At 37.5% G+C, this 21,853-nt stretch overlaps 1 protein-coding gene across 4 annotated transcripts in view; it reads right to left on the bottom strand.

The window, feature by feature from the left end:
- Positions 1-21,196, bottom strand: part of LOC117416974 (uncharacterized) — a 138,175-nt gene extending 116,979 nt beyond the window's left edge. For 2 of the 4 annotated variants that reach the window (XR_004546665.3, XR_004546667.3), the window contains exons 1-5: positions 20,980-21,196; positions 8,412-8,453; positions 5,928-6,001; positions 4,094-4,162; positions 2,740-2,833 (exon numbers count right to left, since the gene is read on the bottom strand). Coding sequence is in view for 2 of the 4 variants with exons in the window: in XM_034028500.3 (XP_033884391.3) it covers positions 2,740-2,833; positions 4,094-4,162; positions 5,928-6,001; positions 8,412-8,453; positions 20,980-21,112 (412 nt within the window). In the remaining 2 variants the exon portion in view is untranslated. The remainder of the gene's footprint in view (positions 1-2,739; positions 2,834-4,093; positions 4,163-5,927; positions 6,002-8,411; positions 8,454-20,979) is intronic. The other 2 variants (XM_034028500.3, XM_034028501.3) reach the window with 2 other exon arrangements.
- Between the last annotated feature and the right edge of the window lie 657 nt (positions 21,197-21,853).

Here is a 21,853-nt window from a genome sequence, read left to right as displayed (position 1 = left end):
ACAAAATCTTCTGGAAACTGAATGACAGCATTAAGACAAAATATTAAAGCACCTCTATCCAGTTTGAAAAAAATGAAATGGTGCAATGTGGTTGATAATCTAGATTGTAAACATAAAATGTTGGATCGTCACAAAAATAGGAAAACAGCACCTTCAGTGAAAACTGTGCAAAGGGAATCCCACAGGACAAATCTCCTCAAATCTTAATCTTTTTTAGGGCTCCCGAGTGGCGCATCCAGTAAAAGCACTTGCCTAGAGTGCAGGATGCGCCTTATAGTCTGGACATCGCGAGTTCGAGTCCAGGCTATTCCTTTGCCGACCGAGGACGGGAGCTCCCAGGGGGCGGCGCGCAATTGGCCGAGCGGCGCCCTGGGGGAGGGAGGGTTAGGTCGGCCAGGGTGTCCTCAGCTCACCGTGCACCAGCGACCCCTGTAGTCTGGCCAGGCGCCTGCGGGCTTGCCTGTAAGCTGCCCGAGAGCTGCGTTGTCCTCCGACGCTGTAGCTCTTGGGTGGCTGCATGGTGAATCCGCAGTGTGAAAAAAAGCGGTCGGCTGACGGCACACGCTTCGGAGGACAGTGTGTGGTCGTCTTCGCCCTCCCGAGTCAGCGCAGGGGTGGTAGCGGTGAGCTGAGCATAATAAAATTATTGGCCATTCCAAATTGGGAGAAAATAATAAAAATAATTGGCAACGACTAAATTTAGTTAATTTATTGTGTGAAGCATACTGTACACCCCTCAGCATATCGTTCCAGCTTAAGGGGATTCCATGTTCTCTAATGGTCTGAGCTGCATGTTGCTGGTACTATATATCCTGTTACTATCATTTCTCTGACGGGAAGGAAAACAGCAAAACGAACTGGGAATTGTGGCAGACTAGGTCAATCCCATGCACCACACCTAATAAACTAAATAAAATAAACCATTTTCCATTCACGTCTAGCCCCCACTGCAGAGATTTGAAACAGGTGATACAATAAATGCTATTCAAAATAACTTCTGCCAAGAAATGCATAAAACACCTGTGCAACAGTGACTAAATATTAGTGTAATAAGCAGTGTTCATAGGATTACTCAAAATGTTATGAAATTATCCATGATCCAATTATGGCAAATACACTGTACGTAGTGTATCCATCAAGCTTCATTTATATACTTGAAAAAGTGAGATTAAAAATGGAAAGTGGAAAAACATTACCATCCAAATTAAAATATATATTTTTTGTAAAATTAATAGCATCAATGTTGTTGAGCCTTTTGGAAGGTAGATTGAATTCTCAATAGGGAATGCCAGGGCTGTGATTCATCTGAATTAAAATCCAGCTGAAATACTGTATTTTTAAAACCTTCAGGAGGTTATTTATATCCTTAAACCAATTAAGATATAAAATGGAATATAAGATGTTTTAAAGTGGAAAGCAGGTTTCTTTTTATATAGAAGGTGCACAGTACAGTACGTGCAGTAGTATTCTACATGGTATCCTCTGGAGTTTTAGTTATACAAACCAAGGAGGGTACAGGATGCGCATTCTGATTTATTTACTGTATCTCATTCTCAAAAATAACACTATGGATAAACCCATGACAGTTCTATAGAAATACTTCAATTAATACCACTACTTTTCATAATAAAATTTTTTCAACAGTGCAATATTCTGATAATTTACCTTCATTAGCAGGCTATTCCCTCCTTCCTGTGTCCAAAATAGTTAATGGATCCATTCTTTAAGCCCAGTCGACCCTGATTAGTTATCACTGACATTTGCCGATTTCAATTCAACTTCTGCATATCAGTTGCTTGCTGTTAATGTTCCCTGTGGTACTCTTAATAAAAACAATACTGCAACCATCTGTTTCTTCATCAGAAATATGACAGATTTCACATGGTGAAGTATCGTCTAAATAACTGATGAGACAGCAGGGAAAACAGCAAGAACACAGACAAATAAAAAGGGAACACATTGTTGCTATGTTTATTACAGAATGTTATTTTCTGGTTTTGTTAATGGGCAGATGAACTGTTAATGCCAGAGAATGAACAGAAACAGTTCAGAAAGAATTGCATTTTTTACTACTAAACAAGTTAGATTTGCACAATAGTTAAGAATTTTCACCTGCTTTTCTCTCATGTGGGCTATGCATTAACTGCAGTATACAAGCATCACATTTCGCCATACCTCTATGTGCTTTACCATGCTTTATTTTGGATTGTATAATGCAGGGAATAATTTAGGTTTCCCACAGTGTGGCGTTTTGAGCCATTTCAAGTTTTCCTGTGGCCCATTACTTGCACAAATCAAGCTCAGGTGTATCTTAAATCAAAAACTAATGGAAAACTTTTAAAAGGGTGCTTCTACCAAACAGTACAACCGATAATAATAAAGTATTATACAACACTCGAAATTAGATTGTTGAAGTGGGGTTTTTTCCCCCATTAAGGCTGGTTGTACACAATTCATGAAAATAAATAAATCATGTCTCATACAAAATGCCTTCTGTTTCAGATCAGCAGGTTCTACAATTTTTACAGGAGTATTCTGTTGCAATTAACACAAAATATATCATATCAAGCCTGGTTTCCATAGGAACAAGCTATGATTAAAAGGGAAATCAGACTTTAATACAGTGTTATCATTTTTTTGTCCCCTTATTATTTCTTGGTAATAAATCAGTTTACTTTTTATAGAAAGGAACAAACAGCAAAGGGTATTGATATCTCTTGTTGTATGACTTCATCCTACCTGCATCTTCTGTTTCCTCCTCTTCCTCTGCAGTATTGAGGACCAAGTCCCGATCTCCTACATCCTGCATGAGAATACTTTCTGTTCCTGAAAGCTTAAGGACCATAAAATTAATGAAAATGCATTTAACGTAAAGTTAATTAATAAACTGCATATATATATATATATATATATATATATATACACACACACACACACACACACACATACATATACACACACACAGACAAAAGTTTGTCTGTCTGTCTGTTCCGCAGGAGCCAGTGCAACCAAACTTTGAATGGCCTACTCTTTTATCCAGGGGAAGGTCGAGGGCTATGTTTGGATCCAAAATTTTCACCCCAGGGGTACTTTATTTAATAACCCGATTGCTGCATCACTACAGTACCCATGTATCTCAAATTAAAGAAACCCACAAAACCAAAAAATAAAAATAACAAAAATGTTAAATTTAAAAATGGCAAAAACCCAAAAAATAAAGTATTATATATATATATATATATATATATATATATATATATATATATATATATAGTCAATTCTCATTAACATAGTTTAAAATAAAATAGCTTTTATGCGGTTAAATATTAATAAACAACAAAGATGTTATGGAATTTTTGTGGTGTATGGCCACACCCACTCAAAAATCGTGCTGGCTGGAATAGAACGGTAAACACACATGGCGACTGCCACTGAAAACATCAGAGATGAAGTCCCAAAGACCCAATTAATTTTAGGGAAGAGGAGCCACAACCCTACATTTTTTTACCACCATTGTGCCGTGAAAAGAGGTCTCTTATTATTCAAACTGCATAACATGGAACGATCCAAGACCAACTCTGTTAACTGGAAAATGAGTTTCAAAAAACAAATGGTGAAATTCTTCACTGTATGCAATCAATTAACCATTAAGTAAAGCTTAACAGACATTAAGTGAAGTTGAAGTGAGAGACCATTTGATAGCAATCTAAAACGCTCAATCGGCACAAAGGTTTTAGTTGCCAATCTCTTTGAATCTATAGAATATAAATGCCTTTTTCCAGACACTTTTCTTCAGCCAACTCTGAACTATATTAAAGGAATACGAATTAATAATGGTGTAGGTCTGCCAGCAATAGACTCTGGCAGTCAATCTCTGTCTTAGATTGATTCAGATTTGTTTTGTATTTCAGACACACTTCACTGAGTACCGCTACAATAATAACTTACGCCAAAGGCTTTAACAGATATTATTTGAATATGGGTAACAAATGATTAACTAATGTAATAGCAAAAGACTGGTTTTACCTTTGAATGCCAAGATTTTTCTTTTGAAAAATGTTTGTATAAAATAACACAAAAAAAACATAATTACCTTAAAAGTCTCCAGTTGAGCAACTTGACACCGCTGCAGTAAATCTATAAACAGGTAAATCAACAAAGCCTAGTGGAAAGAAAAAGAAAAAGAAGTAAAACAGACAAATACAAATTATTCATAACTGTTCAATGTTTAATTGATAATCTATTACTTTCTTCAAACTAGTTTTAGTAATAAACTAAACGTGATCCTTTTTAAGTTTAAATGTGGCACCCATCCAAAATTCTCAATCTGTGGGTCAAGAAATTATTCTTGGATGTTTTAAATGCCATTAAAACATTGACAGCAAATCTATGTCAGTGGAATGGGATTGTCTACCTATAGCTCAGCATTATAGCTGCAGGCTAAACTATTGCTAATCTTGTAAATTACTGATGGTAGCAGGTATAAAAGGTCAAGTCACAGCTGATACTGCACAGGTTGACACCATGTCTTGATGAAGAGATATCTCTGACTTTGAACAAAGTGTGATAGTAGGTTGACATATTAGTGGGGAGAGCAATAGCAAGTCCAGTGAGCTAACCAGATATAAAAAACGACTGTGTTGAATGCGATATCACAGTAAAAAGACAAGGGGAAAATATCCATTGCTGCCAGACACGGCTAACCTAAGAAAATCACTACCTGAGGGAATACTGAACTGAATGGTCAAGTCAGAAAGCAACACTGACGAATGGAGACAAATTCTGTCTGAGACGTAACACAATGTTGCAGCGTTGCTGCAGCTATGGTGATTTGTGCAGATTTCCTGATCTAGAGATATGGTGCAGGGAATTTGTATCAGCCATGAGCTGAAAAGAAAACACAGAGTATTCAGTGTAAAAATGCAAACAAAGGTTTGCACAGAGGTTCCCAACATCTCCCGTGATACTGTAGACCTGAATGCAAAATGTAAATGTAAATTTTGCAGCTGGATTATTTTTAGGCAGTAGAAAATTAAAGAACAACACAGTCTGGAGAAAACACATAACTGAGCACATCTAAACTTACACAGAAACAAGTCAGAACACATGCCTGCTACTGAAAGCAAAGCTTTGGACTATGCATTTGAAGAAAATATCCAGTAACCTTAGATAGTGGGCACCGTTCTAAGCTTTACTGTACAGTTGATAGCATACCATGGTTGTTAAAACCCGATTTTTAATGATACTATGCATCTAGTGTCGTTTCCATTCATCAGATAACTTATGGCCCATTTATAATCAAGTTGGACTTAATGGATTATTTCTTGCACTGTCACTTATTATGGATGTGCAGCAAGCAACCAGTACATATATATATATATATAAGGTGTGGGTGTAAATTACTTGACATGGGTGACATGTTACAATTTGTCAAAAATATGTATAGTAATTTTCTCATTCTATTCTCTGTTCTCTTAGTTTCTGGTTGTGTTGCCAGCTGTATCTGCCCTGGGCACGAGCTTGTCTGCAACCAACCATGACATGTTGAAGGTTGGTTTGGAGGATAAATGCAATTCACTTCAGCTGCAATCTGACCACGTAACTACAGCAACGTTACCACTAGACAACGGTTTGTCTACAGCACTGTAAATGCACTTTTTGCCTTCCATGGATTAGCGCAAATAAAAAAAGAAAATATACTTAGCACAATAAAAAGATGAACAGTGATGAGGTTAACAAAAACAACAAGAGGTAACAACATTTTAAAGCATTGGCTCGCAGTCCATTTATTCATCATTCCTTAAATATATAAACATTTTGGTGCATCCTACCACTCCTCAGAATCCTGGTTCTAATGTTTTCAATTGTCAATTTGCCCTTTAACTTATAGTAATAGGTATAACAATTAGCAGTCACTGCATACTTACTTGCATGAAGAAACCAATTACAAAAGAGACCAGAAATGGCTGCAATCCAGAATGTGCAATTGTGACTGGAAGACCTACAGAAAAGCAAAAAATGACCATTCTTGAGATTGTACGGCATTTGTATCATCAAATTACTTTTTAAATGCTTTGCCAAAATCCATATCCAGTAAATGAGTTGAATAAATAGCAATGCATTGTAATTTAAATACCAAAGGCAGCTGTTAATATTTTCTAGTTAAGTTAAATATTGGCACCATGTTCCAAGTGATGTACATAGTTCAATAAACTTCTTGAACTATATACATCACCCCCCCCCCCCCACCCCACCCCATCTTAGTTTGATTAGGGAAAACCATGTACACCTTGCTGACAGGTGCCTCTTTACCTGACCAGGAACAGCTGTGCACTTTCTAAATTGTGTTCTACAGCTATTCATACTCTAAAATGCCAGCATATTTTCTGTATTCAAAACTTATTTTGTTTCATGACAATGCTATTACCTGAATTTCATTTTTGACCCAAATGTGAAAAAGAGAAGAAAGCAATACAGCTAGTTTCAGTAGTTTAATACAGTATTGTAATTTAAGTGAACTACTAAATCTAAGATCAACTCATTGACCATGAAGATCAACTCAATGCCCATGAATCAAAATGACAATGAATGTACACAGACTGTATTAACAGTACAGTAGTCTCTGCGTATATGAACACCTCCTAAGAGAACACTTTGTTTAAGGGAACATCCTTGTGGTGAAACAGATTTTTCCCATTGTAAATGCTCCGGCTAAAGGTACAGGAACTTCACTTAAAAGAACACCTTCTTGGCACCGATAGTGTTTCGTTCACAACGGATACAGTACTGTTTTGTAATTTGATAACTCATCATCATCAAACTTAAGTTAAAATAGTTTATTCAGTCTTTTCAAAAGCGACTTGTCATCGCGAGAGTGTCTTGAGACACACTGATTGGTTTATTGGTTTATTTCCAGAACTGCCGTCATATCATTGACTCGTTTTGTATTCTGTTTCCACGAGTGCACCTCATCGCTACAAAATGGCATGTTAAAAGCTGGTGAAATGCACTGCCGCTTCTCTTGCTACAAAAAGTTGGAAGTTGTTGGAACTCTCGAAAAAAACCTGAATCAGACAAGTCGCCGAGCAATTTGGTGTTTCCCATTCTGGTGAATTGCTTCACCATTCTGTTAAATGTGCAGTCTTGTATAGTGCTGCTGCATTTTGCAACGTGTATAGGGGTGCTGTGTTAACTTAGTTTGACAGTTAAAGTTTATTTACATTAGTTGGTCTGTTACTTTATTATTATAGTTTATTAACATACACTTGCCTATTGCTTTTCTTTTACTTATTCTGTTAATTTCATATGTTGATGCACGTGCGTCATGACAATTATTTATTTATTGCTTCATATTGTGTCTGGTGTCTAAGTCCGTCTTAGAGAGCACTTGCTTCACGAGGGGTGTTCTCTTAGACGGAGACTACTGTACTTGTTTTCTCTGTCATAATCTGAAAAGTAATGCTTCCGTTTAGTCAATAAAATGCAACGCTTTAGTGTATTGCAATGTCTATTCTCCTGTCCCTTACTGAATACTCCAATGGAGTTGGTAAAAGAGTTGATCAATTCCAGATAGTGGAGAAACTCCCTTTAAGAACAATGATCACCCAAACATGGGTTTGTTTATTTATTTATTTATTTATTTATTTTTAAACACATTCCTGAACTACAGCTATAAGAGGAAATCGTTAAATAGGAAAGTATGAGAAATAACCTTAAAATGACAAGTTTGAATTTAATTGTCTAGATTCTTCCCTGCTACTGTACTTAAATCAAAATAATTAAAACTTTATGTAAATCAGTATTTAAATATATTAGCAACATTTAAATGTGTCTTCCTGTGGTAACCAGAAGGTAGGATAATATTCAATGGTTTCAATGAGAGAGATACATGTAGAAACTGCATTCCAGATCCAGTGGCTTCAAAACTCTTATTGTAACTCTTGTTATTGTTATCTCAAGGTCAACTTTAAGACTTTCTTTCAATACTAACACTTACATCCATTAAAGTAAATCTCTTGAAAATTAAATGTGGTTGCTTTTAGATAAAAGGAAGAAACCCTTTGGGCTTTAGTTTATTTCAGGTCAGAATAATGAATAAAAAAAGTATTTAAAAGGTCTGTGAATTTGAGGCATACGAGTTCCCAACAACTCCATGGATAGATGCAAGTAAAAAAGTATGCTGCAGTATTTTATATTAGGGCAGGAGAAAAAAATTAGAGCAACACAGTATGGAAGGAAAAACAAAACAAAATTGATATATTTTACAACATTCAAATATCCCTTGTACCCTAAACCAGAACAATAGTTATACATTTGAGAAGGTTTCCCGCTACCTACCAGCATACATTACTGAATATAACAGTTCTATTTTTAAACAGAAGGGATTAAATTATACTGCTCATTACACTTACCTAAGATTCCAGTTCCCAAGATTGATGCAACAGAGACGAAATCTATAGGGAGACAAAAAACATACATACTTTCCTTTTTTTCAGGCTACAATAATCTAACAAATCCCCAAAGTGTTAACTGCAACACTGCCATATAGGGCTAAAATAGAGTGTTTTGAGGGATTAAATATAGGTTGGCATTATTTCATGCATGTATAGCAATGCTGCTAGTGATAATTGACTTATTCACATGTGTGGGTCAATGATTGCGATGTACAGAAGAGAACCACACGTTCAGCTTCTCTTAATGGGACCATTAAGATCTGTTTACAGTGTTCACATCTTAACCTGAAACCATTTTAATTTTGATTCCTTAAAATAAGAAAATACAAGATAAAGCAAGTTTCTAAAAACACTGTGTAGCTTTGATTGTATTTGATTAGTTTAACAGTACCTCAAGTCAAGGTTATTCAACATCCTTCCTTACTACTGCAGTTTTATTGTATTCCAAGCAAGTGACAGACCAAGTGTGTTTTGGAGAACAACCTAGATTTTTTTTTTTCCTTTCATTAAATCACAATTTAATTTTCACTTTGGCTTACAGTGTTAGCAAAATTACATCTGTGAGGAATTGTATTTTTAAACATGATTCCTGTCAAAAAAAACAAGCACACCCCTCACTTCCTTTGGAGACAGAAATGAAAAGCTTGGTTTACAAAATGAAGCAATTCAGCCTGACATGTCACTAGCTCTTGAGTCCTCATGAGAAACCAATTTCCTTAACAACTAACTAACCAAGTCTCCGCTGACCTCATTACAGGGACAGTATTATTTAACCTAGATTCGCTGCATATTAAAGTATATGCTGATCTATCTTCAGACAAGGAATAAAGTGCACTAGTTTCAAGTTCAATAGAGTAAGACAAATATACTATCCATCCAATAAACAACAACTACTATTGTGCTTAAAAGACCAGTACATAATAAATACAGTTTAACATGAAGTATTACTTGCATTATGAGCAGGGGATGTTGAGCATGCCAACAAAGTCAAACACTATGGCAAGAATTGTGTTTAAAGTTTCAGAACTGAACATTAAAAAATATAAGTTGACGCTGCTTTCCATGAACAAAATCAAAGCATGACCTGTGGCGTAGTGCAAGGTAAATAACACCTCATAGAAATAAGGAGCAGTGGCTGCAGAGAGAGTATATAAATAATGTCTTGTTAATAGCTGATGATATGGTTAGGTGAATACAGCTAATAGTCACAGAACAGTTCATTATCACCAGGGGTGAAATTATCAACAAAAAAGTGCTGCTACTCATATGCTGTGACTAGGCTGCTTTCGAATAGAACGCTGGTGAACTGTGCAAGAGTGGATGGAATGCATGCGCGTTAGATGAAAAGCAGAAAAACAAAAAAAAAAGTCTCAGTACAGAGTTCCGGTGAATACCGGAAAATGTCACCCCTGATTAGTACTGTTAGATGCCTATAATCAATGGTAGAAATGAACCCTATCATTGTGTGTGTGTATGTATATATAAATGTATGTGTATATATATATATTGTGACAAAGCACAACTCACTCGGGTTCGTTGCCCCTTTAAAAATACGACCCAGAACAATTAAATGGATTTTTAAGCGCTGGTGCGCTATTTTTAATAAACACAAAAATCAAACACACAAAACCAAATAAACACCTAGCTCTTATCGAGCACTAACTACACACACAGGAACCTAACTAACACAGGACGGCTAAGCCGTTTCCCTGCCCCAAAACTTAATTAAACCACACAGGTTTGACACAGCACTTACTTCTGTCTGACTGCTTGGAGACAGAGCACACTATCTGCCTCCTTCCATACAACAGCATAGAACAGACTGGCTGCTCTCTTTAAATCCTCCCTGCAGAAAACATGTGCAAATGCACATTGGTTGATGTAATTGTTTTGTTTTATTATTTAATTATCCCCTGCACCTGGTGATCATTGTAAATCAGAGCCAGGTGCAGGGGATAATTAAATAATAAAACAAAACAATTACATCAACCAATGTGCATTTGCACATGTTTTCTGCAGGGAGGATTTAACCCCCTCCCTGCTGTCTCACACATCCCCCCCCCATGTCTTTTCAAGACACCGGCCATACCCCGGCCACCTCCCTCCACCCTTAAAAGACCACCCAGCCTCAAGTCCAGCAATGTCCATTGCCGCCCTCTTCCACGGGCGGGCTTGAGGATGGGTCGGTCCTTCCGGCGCTGCCAGGAAGGGACCGCAAACCGGCGACACGGGACCCCACCTGGCTAACAGGGCCGACCGAAGCGTAGGCCGGGGCACTGGAGGATGCCGCAGTGGATACAGGTCTTCCCCTGGGAACTGGCGCAGTGATGTCCGATCACCCAGGGGGAGCGAAGCAGCTAACAGGGGGAGCAACAGCGACGTCTGGCAGCAGCCCAGCGACGTCTGGGTGCTCGGGGAGAGCGGAGCAGGTAACCAGGGGCAGAGCTGTGGCCAGTGCTGCAGACTCCTGGGCTCCAGGTCCAGCACAGGGAGGTCCAGGAAGACCGGCAGGGTGTCCAGGAGCAAGGGGTGAGGGACTGGACGCAGCGGCGCCGAACTGGACTGTAGGGGTGGTGGTCGGGGCTTTGGTGGAGGTATGCTTTTCACCTCCTCCCCTCTGGGCTCCTCCCCTCTGGGCTCCGGAAGCGGCGGCTCCTCCCCTCTGGGCTCCGGAAGCGGCGGCTCCTCCCCTCTGGGCTCCGGAAGCGGCGGCTCCTCCCCTCTGGGCTCTGGAAGCGGCGGCTCCTCCCCTCTGGGCTCTGGAAGCGGCGGCTCCTCCCCTCTGGGCTCCGGAAGCGGCGGCTCCTCCCCTCTGGGCTCCGGAAGCGGCGGCTCCTCCCCTCTGGGCTCTGAAAGCGGCGGCTCCTCCCCTCTGGGCTCCGGAAGCGCAGGCTCTTCCCCTCTGGGCTCCAGAAGCGCATGCTCCTCCCCTCTGGGCTCCGGAAGCGACGGCTCCTCCCCTCTGGGCTCTGGAGCTGGAGTCAGCGGGGTACCTCTTGCTTGTTCCCACTTTTGGAGTAGCAGGTCTAGCTCTGTCGGCTCCGGATCCGGTAGCCCCCACTCCTGTCTCCACTTCTTTGTCTGCTCTTTCTGAGCAGCGGTGTTACGATTGATCATTGCGATCAATTCTTTAAAATCCATTTTCTGGGTCGTAGGGGTGCCCACACACTCTGCCCGCATTCTCCACCATATGTGACAAAGCACAACTCACTCGGGTTCGTTGCCCCTTTAAAAATACGACCCAGAACAATTAAATGGATTTTTAAGCGCTGGTGCGCTATTTTTAATAAACACAAAAATCAAACACACAAAACCAAATAAACACCTAGCTCTTATCGAGCACTAACTACACACACAGGAACCTAACTAACACAAGACGGCTAAGCCGTTTCCCTGCCCCAAAACTTAATTAAACCACACAGGTTTGACACAGCACTTACTTCTGTCTGACTGCTTGGAGACAGAGCACACTATCTGCCTCCTTCCATACAACAGCATAGAACAGACTGGCTGCTCTCTTTAAATACCCTGCACCTGGCTCTGATTTACAATGATCACCAGGTGCAGGGGATAATTAAATAATAAAACAAAACAATTACATCAACCAATGTGCATTTGCACATGTTTTCTGCAGGGAGGATTTAACCCCCTCCCTGCTGTCTCACAATATATATATATATATATATATATATATATATATATATATATATATATATATATATATATATATATATATATACACACACACAGCCTACTGATGTCAAAAAAACATTAAAAGGCAATGGGTATCTTAAGCCCCTTTCACATGGGCATGCTCTACCTGGGACAGAACCTACCCGGGTCAGGACCCAGTGTCATGGAGGTCAGCTATGCGATTTCACATTGCTTTTGATAAAGCAGGGTTGACCTGGGTGACAGACGCAAGTAAACAACACGCGTATCATTGAACCATCAGCCTAAATGTTGATTAGAGCAAACGTTTCTGCTGCAATTTGGTTCATGGTGTGTCTCAAGCAACAAAAATATGGCTTAACAGAATAAACAAAAACGTTCTTTGCTTTGTTTGTTATTTCGTCTGCCGTCGTGCATTTTGTCTCGCTCAACCTGGGTCAAAGCATGTCAATCCACATCCTGAGGTGGGTAGCTGGGACCCGGGTTAACTCTGGTATGACCCAGGTACGGTTTCAGACTACGCGGGAATGTGACCCAGGTAGCCAGAACCCGGGTCTGAACCCAGGTAGAGGTGCCAGTGTGAAAGGGGCTTAAAAATGTGCTGAAATAACATTTGTAAGTAGGGCTGGTGGCACAAACAGTAACCCTAATGTGTATCGAAGCGACACAGACAGGCTAACAATCTGAAGAATGACAGCTAAATAAAATTACACTTCAGGCATCTCTTTGAAATGTCACTTTTTGGTACCTGATACGCTTCATTCCAAGTCTAGTCATTTGATTACAAATAAATTAGAAAACATGTACATTATACAGACTAGAAGTCTACAGTAAGAGTAATTTCAGTGTCTTACAGATGGAGGCACATTTAACATGCAAAACTGGCACTTTTTAAAAAAAAAAAAAAAAAAAAAAAAAAAAAAAAAAAAAGATGGGAGGTGGTAAAATGTTTCATCTGCTTTAGAAGAACCATGGATCTAGTTTAAGAGTTCATTCCACTGCATTTTATTCATGTTTAGTGGACATACTGTATATCTTTCTGGATTGTGTTTCTTAGTATGTGGTCCAAAACCTCTAGTTTGTACTTTCCAAACAGGGCTGCAAACATTCTTTCATAACGAGAGAGATCCTTGTGACTGCCTGCCTAAGGGTGTTGTGCAGAGCAAGTCTCCAAAATATACACATTTACACAGCACATACATTATATATATATATATATATATATATATATATATATATATATATATATATAAGGCCAAAATAAAGCACACAGGGTTATTACTTTTTATTAGCATCTACCATCATTTTATCATTTGTATCAAAGTGCATGTGGAGACTAAAAAGGATATGTAAGAAAACTGACAAACTGTAACATTAACTGTAAAACATTGAAATGTAATGTATACAATTACAAATATATAGTTAGCTCAGAAAACAAACCATATTTGTCCTGTATGGTACGACTAAAAAAAGGTTTGGTATATAGAATGCATTTAATACCTCTCAACTATTGGCCTCAACTTACTGGGATAAGTCCCTATGGGACCCGCTGTAGCCATAGTAAGGGAATTATGCTCGGTGAATTTTGGGAAGTAGTGTAACATAACATTATAAGGAATATAAAACGTGTTGTTTAGAGTGACAGGGAATGTGTGTTGGTGTCTGTAAAAAGCAAGAATATTGATTCTAAGATTACTGAAGCATGTAAAGTCTGTATCCCACACTGGCAATCACATTATAAACTAGTAAACTAAAGAATGTGAATGAAACCTATCGATTACATCAAATTGCTTCTCTAACGAAGGGGGTTAATGCATGGTTAGACTGCATAAACTACTTCAAACTTTTGTGAATTGTATTGACCATTTTGGCAAGTTAATTGTTCATAGTTACAAGGAAGCTAGTTAAAAAAAAGTAAAAAGTAAACCACAACAAGCTGTTCATCTTGTGACAGTCTTACTTTTCAGTAGGTAGGCCTATATATTAAATATAATGATATCCTATATAATGATGCATCTTTGTTACTTATAAAACAACAACAGCATCAAAGTTCCTGTTTACTCCATTGCACAATTTTTGAGAAAAAAAAAACTAAAAAACCAAATAAGAACATAAGAAAGTTTACAAACGAGAGGAGGCCATTCGGCCCATCTTGCTCGTTTGGTTGTTAGTAGCTTATTGATCCCAGAATCTCATCAAGCAGCTTCTTGAAGGATCCCAGGGTGTCAGCTTCAACAACATTACTGGGGAGTTGGGAGTTGGAAATGGCACCTTAGAGTAAACAGCATTGACAAATAGCAGACTTGTGTATCAGTTTAGCTGACAGCATTCTGATAACATTTTTATAAAAACGTTTTAAACTATGTGCCATAACATCTACTTTGAAGAGATACAATTTTGTTAGTGTAATTTCTACACTGTCTACATTTTTAAGAGAATACTAGCTTTGGTTTACTGCGATAAATGTATTGCTTGCATCAATTCATATCTCATCAGATCACTGATGCAAATAATAAACTTGTAATTCAATTCAGTTCCATTATTTCCCTTGCAGATACGACTTTGGGAAGGGGCTAATATTCTAGTAGTAAAGCCCTAGATTTTAATGTCATTAATTACCAAAACAAGAAACTAAGCATTCCAGTGAACCATGTTATGACAGTCCAGGCGATATATATTTAAATGCTACCACCTTCTTTAAGTTACACAATTGCCCACTTGATCTAAATTGCAACGTTCTTTCTATTCCTAATCTGACCCAACTAGCTAGTACAACATTAGAATGTTTCTTTCTAAAAAAACAAACAAAATAAAATACATGCTTATACAGTAGATGGAAGACAAATGCAGAACCAGCAGTAGACTAGAAAGATATGGCAGTACAATAGAAAGCCCACAGAAAGTACCAATCTATCCTCCACAACTAAGAAACCACAAACCCTGTGACTACTGTGCCATCAACCAGGTCTTCTTTAGATCTCTTTTTTGGTGTGGCAATGTGCCCGCCCCTGTGTGCATATGTGTGTTATGTGTTGTATGTTGCGTGCGTGTGTTAATGTTCGTGTATAGATTGGTACACGGGATATAAACGGGTCTGTGTTTCACGTGTGATTTAAAGATGTAGATTTATATTTAGGCACGAGGAGGGCACAAATCACTTCACGTGCTGGTTAAATGTAATATGTGAGCACGGGGTTGCACGTAATGAATTCACGTGCTGGGATTCAAGTGAATAATTAATTAGTAATTGAATCCCAGCACAACAGTATATATAAAGACACGTATCATTCAGTCAGGGTTGTGTGTTCGGTGAGTGGAGAACGGGATTGGAGACGGAGGTAATAATAAAGGTTCGTTTATAAAGATCCGATTCAGAATCTAAAATCAAGCTAAAATGTTGCAATTTTGCTTCACTTGGGTTTCACACTAAAAAATATCAAATAAACTATTTTTTTTTGTACTCGCACCAGAATGCTTTTGCTTTCACACTGCAATTATTTCAAGTGAATCTGATGGACTATTTGTGGACATGACCAAAGTGGTATCTTCCTGTTGATGCCTAGACAGATGCTAGTAGCGATATCAGTAAAGAGCCTATAGTGAACGTATAAACATGGAGGGTTCCACCCGTGTCAGACTTGTGATAGTACTGCTATAGTAGATACCGCTTATAATCAACCCTTTGGTTCCCAGCCAAAAGTTGTTAATAACCAACGTTGTTAAGAAGCAGAAAGCCACCGTTTCAAGTTAATTTCAAGTTTATTTATATGATATGGAGCCTATATATACTGTACTTTTAGAAAGCACATTTAAGAGAACATCGCTGAGATAGACGTTACGTTTCTGTTTATTAAACAAAATAGAAGAATAAACCATTGTAAACTATAATAAAAATTGGCCTACGGTAAGCTACTGTAGGCTACTCTGCAACAATGTAGCCTACTATACTACCAATTGTCCTTAGAGAAAAGTAAACTGTAATTACATTTAATCACAATTTTAAGAATAGCTGTCCAATGTTGTCAATTTTATGATTCGCCATCTCCAGCTGTAAATCCCTCTTAATTTTGCAAGCAGCTTCATAGCCGTTTTCAAAGACATGATTCTGGCATATCCTGCAAAATGTGTGCACTGCCTGCAGCTGTTCTTTCAGGCTACATACACACACACACTCTGCATTTGGTTCGACAACCGTATTTACAAACGGCACAAACATCAATATTACAAAATCAACTTGGCTCATTAGGCACACACACACATTATATATATATATATATTAGCCATGTTTATCACACAGAAATGTCTGATAAACAATGAACATTAGTTGCGAAGAAATCCACTGAGCACCAACTGCAGTTGTTAGTGCGGTTGTAATACAAACACACAGTTAGTGCGCATTATTATTATTATTATTATTATGTTTATTTAGCAGACACCTTTATCCAAGGCGACTTACAGAGTCTAGGGTGTGTGAACTATGAATCAGTTGCAGAGTCACTTACAATTACGTCTCACCCGAAAGACGGAGCACAAGGAGGTTAAGTGACTTGCTCAGGGTCACACAATGAGTCAGTGGCTGAGGTGGGATTTGAACCGGGGACATCCTGGTTACAAGCTCTTTTCTTTAACCACTGGACCACACAGCCTCCTAACCAAACTGAAATAATAACCGCACTCAATACTTGCTCTGAAAAGGATTAACTAGTGCAGTTTTAACCGAACTGTGTGTGTATACAAACCGTATTAAGAGCAAAAGGTGAACTCACAACCGCACTTAGCTTGTGTGTGTATGTAGCCTCAGTGAACTTTATCAGTTATAGACAGGTCTACACGTTTGGAAAACAATCAGCAGATATAAATATACAGAGCATCTATTAAATACTGTATCTGTAATAATTACATAATGTACATTCATTTGGTTTGTTTCACATCTGCTGTTACAATGTCAGCACGAAACCCGTGTTAGACATATCGCTGAGGAACACTGACGTTTTTGTGCATCATTATGTTATTTTTTTTCACCATACAGTACACACCCCTATGTGTGCTTTCCACGCGCGATGTGCCAAAATGCCAGATTTAAAAAATAGATCAGCGATTACCATTTAAACAAATGGTGTACACATAATCAAATAATCCATAAGATTGTTTACTTTATTTTTGAATGGGGCGAACATACAACCTAATACATTACTCTGCTATTAACTTGCTGAGCATATTAATAAAGTTTTTTACTTAAAATAAATTAACAATAATAATAATAATATAATAGCAAAACCAGGACGATTAACAATATTACTGTTTCTGACCAGGACAACAAAAATGAAAGCTGAAAACTGTGACAATCTCAATTTTCCCAGGATGTCTGGTAACCCTAATGCAGTTCCGAGACGTTGTTTGTTTACTTCCACGTGCAGAAGGACCGAGTCCAACTGGTTTAGCAAGTGAACCAGACTCTGTGTGTTTGCCAAATGGACCGAGACCACCTCTTTAGGTGGACTCGGTACAGTTTGTTTCCCAAGCGGACTTTGTTGTTCACACTTCACACCAAAAGTTCTGAACTATACCGAGTGCGGACCACACCCTCTAAACGGATTCAGTGTGAACAGTCTTAGTAATGATCTATTAAGTCTTAGTCTTTTTTCGTCAGACTGTTTTTATATCACCCAACACCTTTCATATACAGGTATTCAAAACGACCTTAAGAGAAGCTCTATAGAGCTAAAAAAACTACGATTATTGGTAATTTGGCAGCTCTATAAACTCAAACATTGTAAATAATCTATTGTACAGTATGGTCTTCGTTGCACGTTTTTAAACATCCTATGTGCCTACAGCTTCAATTCTTCGGATCATAAATTAATTTATAAAAAGATGCCACTGATAACTTCCAAATCCTTTTACAAAGAACCATCATGCAGGTTTAAATCAGCTGCTTTGGCCTTCTTCCAAGTGCAGAATTTACTGTTACTAAAGCAATGAAGTATAATTTCTGACAATTCTTACTGCCAATTCTCAATAGACTAATCAGAATTTCCAAAACTATTATTAATCACTTTAGCTTTTAACTATAAGAACTCCCAAGTTGTTCCACGGTCCCTGCAATTTAAACTGAACGTTTTATTTAATTAATTAAATATCAGCGACAACAACAAAAACCAATTTTAATTCAAACTGCTCTAAATGGACAATGTCAACCACTTATCTGAAAAAAAATATTCAAAAGTCTACTGTTTTATTCTAAATAGATAAAAATCAATTATTTTTTTTCAGTTCTCCAGAGAAGCTTATCAACCTTTCCACACAATACAATTAACTGTGAATTAATTATGCTATTTCCCAAAAAGGCATGTTATTCTTTAATATTAAAATCATCACATAGAACTTCAAAATGTAGAAATTTCAACACCAGGGGGCTTTAAAAACCATGGTAAATACAATATAGCAATTTACACATCAGTGATGCTTTCAAACCCATGCCAAATTGAAAACTTTTTTTTATAACTGGGATCCACATGGACCACCATCACACTTTGAAGGCAGAAAACACAGAAGCTTTGGCATATTGTCAGCATGGCTACACATACAGTACCAGGTTAACCTGTATGTTTGTTGAAGTTAAGTTAATAGTTTTACCCATTTGTTTTTTAAAATATCTGTTTATTCCCCATACAGTATTATTTCTACTGAAAGAAAAGCTTGGAGAGATGCCTTCTTGATATTCTGATGTTTAATGTGTCTGCCTACTGTATAAAGAAGCCCACTCCATCTCTGTTGAGGGCATACACAACTTCAGATAGAAACAGATAACCATCGGTTTCTGAAACTTTCCATGCTCACAAAGCTCAAATAAAAAACTCCACTGTATACTCTAAATCTCACTGCAGGTCTCTAGCAAAATTATTGTAAAGTGTACGTTTTGGATAACGGTCTTGTTCAGGCACTCTCATCATGACCTGCAAGAGACAGATGCATTACAAGGCCCAATAATCAGTGCAATACACGTTACTAGTATTTTTGTTGAGAAATATTTAAACATGTTAATCAATTAATTATCAATGAAGAAATTGTAGCTATCTTCACATTGTAGCTACCTACCTTCACATATGAAGACATTTGGTCAATACAACCTTTGATTCAGACTAGTCACGTCAGGATATTGAATAATGATTCAATCTATAGTAATTCATTATAAGGTCCATTAATTAGCCCTCTGCCCTCAAACTATTCTCTATACCTGCAAGGACTCAGCCACTAACAATTATGCAAATCTTCAATTCTGATATAATTACTTCTAAAAGTTGTTTTCTTCTCAGAACATTACAATATAAAATAAAACCTATAGTGTATTAGAAATATGTAGCTGCATACAATAATATAAATACCTATTTCATTTTTTTTTAAAATATATTACTAGAAAATACTGAAGTAAAATGTGTTAATTAGCACAAACATTTAAATCTGAATACTTAAAACAGGCTTTGGTTGTAAACTGCCCAAGGAATAGTGTAATTATCTCCTGAAGTACTTAACAGGCGAGCATTCATATTTAACAGCCTGAAAATATTAAGGCATAACTCTTAAGAGGAAATAATGAGCTATTCATTTGGTTTTGGAACAACAGGGACTTATTTACAAAAATAAATAAAAAATTGGCCTCGCTATTTCACTTTCAATGTAATTTTAATTAAGGATAAGGATGTAAATTAACAAAATTAACTACAACAGCTGACAGTTATCCCTCCCCCCTTGCATTTAAATACAATGGGATTTTGTAAAGTCGTTTTGCCACTATGTCAAATGCTGCTGTGGAAAGAAAACATGTCTGAAGGATGCAATGGGAAAATGCTGCTTTGTTTCCATCCAGAAATGTTATTGCGTCATATTAAACATGATGACATCACTCTCCAGAAGCCATGCCAATAGTCTTGAATCATGTTGACCCTGGTACACAAGATACTATTGACAGTGTGTACTGTATACTGCACAGATGTGTTTGACATGTAAATGATTTTAATGAACAAGCCCTCTCACAAATGCAATGGTACCTCAAAATCTAATTCACAGTAAGGCGAAACCACTAGGGGAAACTATAGCCCAACCCTTGTTTACTCAATAGATAAATAGATTATTATTTTAATCGGCAAGTGCAATGGTAACCCAAAATCCATCACTTTCTTAGGATTGCCAAAGTGACTGCCAAGTGAACATTGCAGAGATGAATGTAGTAGGTAATAATAATAATAATAATAATAATAATAATAATAATAATAATAATAATAATAATAAATAGGAAATAGGTGTTCAACATCATCTTAAAAGGTGTGTCCACAATTGTTAAAGACATGCAATAGTCATTTTTTTTTGTCCTTGCATGGTAACATGTAATTCAAGTTAATTAACTTCCTGGAGAATCTTTTTTTAAAAGCCATGGTCACTCAGATGGGATTGAATGTGCAAGGCAACTATAATTTTCAAAGCACTACCTTTTCACTTGCACACCTGACCTGTGCTTCAATCAATCAATCCCAAGTGAACTAGACTGTACGTGCAATATATGTGACAAGAAAATGAAATGAGCGGTTTCATGCTTTGGTTTGATGCTTTTAGTTTTAAAAGCACTGCAGCTGTGTTCTTATTGATATTGTATTCAAACACTGTTTGCGATTTAAATTCATGGGTGCTTGTTAAATCGTTTTTGGTCTTTTACTCAAAACTGCACAAGGAGTGATTTTTGCAAACATTAAAGAGGACACAAAATGTATTCTGTGTATGCACGTCTCTTATGAAAACATTTAAATATAAATGTCGAATTTGCATACACATTCTATATATGTACGTGTTACATACTCACAGCACTGCAGGTAAATAAACCTCAATTTCCAGGGCCTGTCCTGGTTTTTCCTCGTAATTTTAAGAGATAATGCCGTCAAATTATTTTCAGAATTAGGAGTGATTTGACCAATTTCATCTGCAGCGGTCGCCATCGTTGCTTCCTCTCCGCAATTTCATTCACCTGGCTACAACATGCAGCACTCCAGCCTCGCGCGTTCACGAGGAAGAGGAGTGTGCGTGACAATAACGTGTGGACGAGCGGATGCGCTTGTCTCTTAGCAAAACGTGTTGAAAGTTTGTAAGTGGCATTATCTTTAAAAGAATCAGAAAGTTCCAGTTTTGCACTGGGAATAAATACCATATGTAGGTAAATGACTCGCTAAATAGAAAGAAAAAGAAATGTACTGAATATGTCAGATAGGAGGATTTACCTGGACATAATGCAATTGCACTGGATTTGTTATGCAATTTCTTTAACACAATTTTTAAAATAACGTTTGTTACAGGAAACTGTCTATAACACTGAAATTCTTAGTTTAAATAAATAAATAAATAAAATAATCCTATGCCTTGACTTAACACTTAAAAAACAGAATCCACAGGCAGGTTTTGTCCGAGAAGACTACACCACTGTTAATATTGAAACCTATTTAGAGGGACTTGTATAGTTAAACATATTTAATAATTGTTTTTTGCCCACTGTACTGAAGGTTGGTGTAAATATCTATTTAAAAAAAAAAAAATTAATGTATGGGCTACAAACATAATATGAATTCCTCCATAGTTGCTCGGTTTATTGCATGAAGTATAATTGTACTAAAATGCTTTTTCCCAGCTAAAAGAAACTGAACTGGGCCAAGGATATATGCTCACCCACAGTTCTTTTTAAAGGG

The sequence above is a fragment of the Acipenser ruthenus genome, chromosome 12, assembly GCF_902713425.1.
Source record: "Acipenser ruthenus chromosome 12, fAciRut3.2 maternal haplotype, whole genome shotgun sequence".
NCBI classification, from domain to species: domain Eukaryota; kingdom Metazoa; phylum Chordata; class Actinopteri; order Acipenseriformes; family Acipenseridae; genus Acipenser; species Acipenser ruthenus.
The sequence above is the reverse complement of the archived record's forward strand: the minus strand, read 5'-3'. Positions and strand labels throughout refer to the sequence as shown.